Source organism: Alexandromys fortis, unplaced genomic scaffold (assembly GCF_014885135.2).
Source record: "Alexandromys fortis isolate MF-2015 unplaced genomic scaffold, M_Fortis_MF-2015_v1.1 scaffold_229, whole genome shotgun sequence".
NCBI lineage: Eukaryota > Metazoa > Chordata > Mammalia > Rodentia > Cricetidae > Alexandromys > Alexandromys fortis.
The window spans coordinates 1,922,221-1,928,163 of NW_026068122.1; the positions used below are offsets into that span (position 1 = coordinate 1,922,221).

Consider the following 5,943-nt stretch of genomic DNA (forward strand, 5'->3'; position numbering starts at 1 on the left):
CTGGAGCTAGAATGTGGAAGAAGAGAATAGACTCCTAAGAGTTGACGCCCTCTCCACACAAGCCTTCTTTTACAAAACAAACACTAATTATAGAATTTTAAACTTCATAATTCATTGTTTTGTGTTGAGTAAAATATTTTTGTGCATATGTACCACAATTTCATTATCTATTCACAAAGTGATCTGTGACTTATTCCATTCTCTAGCTATTGTAAATAGAATAGCAAAAACCATGAATATATCTTTGCAGTAAAATCTTGTCTGTGGTCATTTAAATAAGAATATCTCCCATACGCTCAAATGTTTGTATATTTGGTCCCAGTTGGTGGCACTCTTTGGGTAGGTTTAGGAGCTATACACTACCTGGTAGAAGTAGGTGACTGTGATGAGCTCTGAGGGTTCAAAGCCTCGCAGCACTCCCAATGTGGTCTGTTTTGTGTTTACAACAAGGATGTAAGTTCTTAGATCCTGTCATCATGCTTCTGCTCTGCCATCATGGATGTTTATTTCTCTTTAACCACAAATCTAAATAAACTATTTCTTCTAGAAGTTGCTTTGGTCATTGTGTATTATCTCATATAAATGGAAAAGTAAGTAAGTCAGGGTCTTTTATGTATGTGGCCATGGTTGGTATAGCTGCTAATGTGATATTTCTATTTTAATTTTTTTCTTTTCTTTGTTTATGTTTTAAACTTTTCATACAATGTATTTTGATCACATTCTTTCCCTTAAATCCAACTCCTCCCCACACCCCATGCTTGTTCTTCCTAATTCATATTCTTACCTTCTCTTAAAGAAAACAAATAAATGCTTAAATAAACACCTAAACAAACAACAAAACCATAAAGTCTGTTTTGTGTTGAGCAAGTATTTCTTGAGTATATAGCCTTCTTTGTAGTCATATACCCAGTGTCACTTCACTGAAAGAACCTGATTTTTCCTGTCTCAACATCAGTCAATTGTAAATAGTTACTCGGGGGTAGGAAACTATGCCCATTTCCCCTTCTTCATGATGGGCTATTTTCTGGTTTGAACTTGGTGGATATAGTGCATGCAAATATAGTATCTGACAGTTCATTTGCCCAACATCAATGCTGTTTCCTTAAAGTCATCCACCACCTTTGGCTCCTAGAATCTTTCTATTGCCTCTTCCATATACATCTCTGAGTCCTGAGCGGGGAGGCATAATACAGTCATCTCATTTAAGGACAAGTGGTCTGAAGTCTCTCACCCTGTCCATGTTGTCCAGTTGTGAGTCTCTGTGTTAACTACCCTCTACTGCAAGGATTTTCATTGATGAGAGTTGAGTGATTCACTAACCTATGGGTATAGTAATATATTATTTAGAATCGTTTTGTTAGCAGAATAATTGTATATTTTCTATTGCGTCTCTGACCTACGTAGTCTCAGGTTCTTGACATACTTAGAAGTCTCAGAAATGGGTTCATATCATTGAATAGGTCTTGAATCCAAGCAAACAATGGCTTGTTAGTTCCCTGGCATTTGTGTCACTATTGCGCCAATGGGTATATCATGCAGATATGTTGCTTTTGTAACTTACAGGGTTGGTGGCAGGGTGAACTTAATGATTACTTTTCTCCTCCAGTAGTGTGCATAGTACCATTCAGTGCTATGAACACTAGTCAGTATGTTTTAGATGCCTCCACACTGATTTCCATAGTGGTTACACCTATAAGCCCAACAGTAGTGAATAAGGATTCCATTTTTCCGAAAACAATTGTAGTCACTGTTTTCTTGATGATAAAGATTCTGACTGGAGTGAGATGGAACCAATAATAGTTTTAATTTGCAATTCACTAGTGGCTAATGATGTTGAGAATTTTAAAACATTTTTCTTCTTTTTATGTATTCTTCTCTCATGAGATAAATGTCAGTTGCACCCTGCCCTCCTCCAATGCATTAATCTAATAAATCTCTTCCGTTAAAAAATCAGGAGTCGTATCAGGGTTAGAACCTGAAAGACAAGAGAAGCAGGAAGCAGCCGCCAGTGGCTTCATACTTCTAACATTCCTCCATCGAAAAGGAGATCCTCTCCCTGCTGGACCTTACTACTTCCTGTCTCCTCTCTGTCTATAGTCCTCCAAATCCCTATGGGTAGTTTAGATTAGCTACTTGCTAGTACCACCCTTTGACTCCAAGGAAGATTGATTTGTCAGAATGCAATCAAGATATCACACAACACTTCTCCCTGTACCTACCTCTCCTTCCTTCCTCCAGATCCACTTCTCTGTTTCCCTTCAAAAAAAAAAAAAAAGAGCTTGCTTACCAGGGAGATCATAACAAGATATCATAATGCAGCATAATAAGAAACAATAAGACTAGGGACAAACTCTCATATCATGGTTGGAGACAAAAAAGTAGGAGGAAAAGTGTGCCCCAAACAGGTAAAAAAAAAAAAAACATGTCAGAGATAACCCCACTCCAACTTCTATGTGTCCCACACACACAAAAAAGAAAACCCAAGTTAAACAACCACAGCATGTATGCAGAGGGCCTGATACAGACCCTTCCAGGCTCCATGGATGCTGCTTTATTGTCTGTGAGCACATGTGAGCCTTGCTTAGTTGATTCTATGGGTCTTGTTCTTCTGGTATCCTCTGACTCCTACAGTCCTTCCTCCCCTTCTTCTGCAAGCTTCCCAATCTCCACCAGGCTGTTGGTCTCTGCATTTGTTCCCATCATCTGCTGGAGAAAGCCTCTCTGATGACAATTGAGCTAGACACCAACCTTTGCTTATAGCAAAATATTATTAGGAATCATTTTACTGACTTTTTCACAGTCATGTTTGTTTCTTTCCAGAATTTGGAGCCAGGCAGTGTCAGCCATGTATCCCTCTGGTGGCTTAGGCCTCAGAAATGGATGGCCACTTCCAGAAGCTCTGATCCACCATTGTGCCAGGTGCCAGAGCATCTTGCAGGCAGGACAAGTTGTGGATCTAAGGTTTTGTGGCTGGGTTAGTGTCCCAGTGTCACCACTGGGAACCTAGCCTGTTTGTAGAAGATGGCCAGTCAGGCTCCATATCATTCAAAACACTTATAAACTTTTGAAACTTTTCTTCTAAGAACTTTGTTTAGCTCTGTAGCCCATTTTTATTGAGTTGTTTATTCACAGAGATTTTAGGTCTTCACATAGCCTAGATAGTAATATTCTGTCAAATATAAAGATAGGAAAGATTTCCTCAGATGCAGTAGACTACCGATTAAATTAAATCAATTAAATTAAAATTTTTATCTGCTGTATAGATACTTTTAAATTCCATAAAAACCCATTTGCCAATTGTTGGCTTTATTTCCTGAGCAACAAGAGTACTATTTAAGAATCCTGTACCTTATCGTAGACTACTATGGGAGTTTGAATGAGAAGTGTCTCTCATAGGATCATGTATTTGAGCACTTATTTTGTTTACAGTGCTGTTTTGGAGCGTTGTGGAACTCATAGGCTATAGATTTTGCTGGAGAACTGCATTTCAGAAGGGGATCTTAAGAGATTATAATATCTCCCTACACCCAGTTCATTCCCTATTTTCTGTATGTGTTTGGCAACTAGATTAGCATGCTTCCTCCTGCAACACCTGCTGCTATTCCTTTCTCGCCACTGTGGGCTTCCCCTTTGGAAACATAAGTCAAAATAAATACTTCCATTAGATGCTTATGGCGTTTGTCACAGCAATAAAAGTACCTAATACACGTATCTACTTTTTCAGCTAACAGTTTCAGAGATTCATTACCATTTTAGTATTTTCTGTTGTCTTATTGCTCTAGCTAATAATTGAATTCTTTTATTGAATAACAGCAGAAAGAATTGTATATCTTTCTTCTGATTTTCAATAGAGTGTTTCAAAAATATTCTTCATTTGCCATGTTGTTGGTTATAGATTTATAAAGTATACCTTTTATTGTATTGAGATATCTCCCTTCTAATGCTAGCTTATTGATGACTTTAATCATGAAATCATGAATTGCATTAAAGGTTGTCTTTCTACATTTTCAGAGATGATCATGAAGCTTCTGACTTTGATACTATTTATGTGATGAATGATATTTATTGATTTTAAGCATGTTAGATTATCCTTGTAAATATGCATGAAGCCAACTGGGTCCTACAAATAATCTTTGGTGTTTCTTGAATACTGCTTACAAGTATTTGAAGCAATTGCACATGTATCGTGTATTATTTTAAAAAATAAATGTAAAAGAAGACCAAAAAGTTTCCTTTACCTGAAGACAATAAAGTGACATTCCCTCTTCTATGTCTAAAAGCTTTCTTCAGGGAAATATTATTTCATATATATTTAGATTTGTTATATTTTTGCTATACAAATAAATTATATATTGTCATTTTACTAAGTATAAGACAAAATAGAAGATATATGAATATGACTAAACATACCAAAATTTAGAAAGAAATATTTTTCTTAGAAATTAGTTAACTGAACATTTACGCTCAATTAAGAATGATCAGAGTGCAAGTGTTTGATTATTTGTCTATAACCCATTATCTGTTTAAATACTCTCATCATTGCCATTTTCATTTCTTGATTCCTGAATGTGTAGATCACAGGGTTCAGAAAGGGAGTGACAACTGCATCAAATATGGACAGAAACTTGTCCAAGTGTGTGAAAGAAGAAGGCCATGTGTAGATGAACATCACAGGGCCAAAGAATAAGATCACCACAGTCACATGAGCTGAAAGTGTAGACAGAGCCTTGGAGGAGCCACTTGAAGAATGTTTCTGAACAGTAAATATGATGACAATATAGGAAATGATCAGTATGAAGAAGGAACCTACAGACATGAATCCACTATTGACTGAGACTAGTAATTTCAGTCTGTATGTACTGTATGTATCTACACAGGCAAGTTTGATAAACCGGGGAAAGTCACAGTAGAAGCTGTCCAAAACATTTGGTCCACAGAATGGTAAGTTTACTACAAAAGCAAGTTGGATGAGAGAATGCATAAAGCCAACCACCCAGGAGGCCACTGAAAACAAGATGCACATCTTTGGGCTCATAATGGTCAGATAATGGAGAGGTTTACATATCGCCACATATCTGTCAAAGGCCATGGCTATGAGTAAAATCATCTCCACACCACCAATGAAGTGAATGAAGAATATTTGAGTGACGCATGCTCTAAAAGTGATGACTTTATGTTTTCTCAACAGATCGTAAATCATCTTGGGGGAAATAACAGAAGAAACACCCAAGTCAATGAAGGAGAGGTTAGCCAACAGAAAGTACATGGGAGAGTGTAAGTGAGGATCAGAAGCCACAGCAAACACAATGAGGGAGTTTCCTGTCATGCTTGCTACATAAAACATGGAGGAGAACACAAAAAGGAATAACTGGATGTCCCAAGAGTTGGTGAGTCCCAGGAACACAAACTCTGACGCCACAGACTGATTCTTTCCTTCCATTGGCTTTGTTGGCAGTGCTACCTGAAGAAGAAAATGTGAGAAACTGTGATTTATAATTTTATAAATAGACTAGGAGAACATCCAAGTTATGAAAATCTATTGTACTACAGCATTGAAACTGGCTTTAAAGTAAGTAGTGTGAGAGAAGTAAGTACTATACACAACCAATAATCTGAAATTTATAAATTAGTTTGAAATAGGACTTAACACCTGTAACAAATGTTTTGAACAAAACCCCAAAGACAATAAGGTTTGGTGGGCTTTAAAAGTGGATTTTAGAGCCTGGAGAGATGCCTTATCAGTTAAGAATATTTGGATTACAAGTGCACATATATACACAAAAGTATCATGCAAGTATTGTTTTCATAACTCTAGGAAAAGATTAATCATATTGTATAGTAGTTTCATTCAGAGAAGAAACAGCACAGCAGACAACATCTAAGCTTTTGATCCAGGGTCCGTGATTAATCAGCTATGTGCTTTCTGCCATCAAAAAAGAGGTT

At 37.0% G+C, this 5,943-nt stretch overlaps 1 protein-coding gene across 1 annotated transcript; it reads right to left on the reverse strand.

The window, feature by feature from the left end:
* Positions 1-4,468: 4,468 nt before the first annotated feature.
* LOC126490453 (olfactory receptor 4F3/4F16/4F29-like) lies at positions 4,469-5,443 on the reverse strand. The gene has a single exon (XM_050125391.1). It carries the CDS (start codon positions 5,438-5,440, stop codon positions 4,469-4,471), a length of 972 nt encoding a protein of 323 aa, XP_049981348.1. The 5' UTR covers positions 5,441-5,443.
* Positions 5,444-5,943: the final 500 nt, after the last annotated feature.

What these genes read in the sequence shown, in the direction of transcription:
- LOC126490453 (XM_050125391.1), bottom strand. Translation starts at nt 5,440, where the DNA reads ATGGAAGGAAAGAATCAGTCTGTGGCGTCAGAGTTTGTGTTCCTGGGA.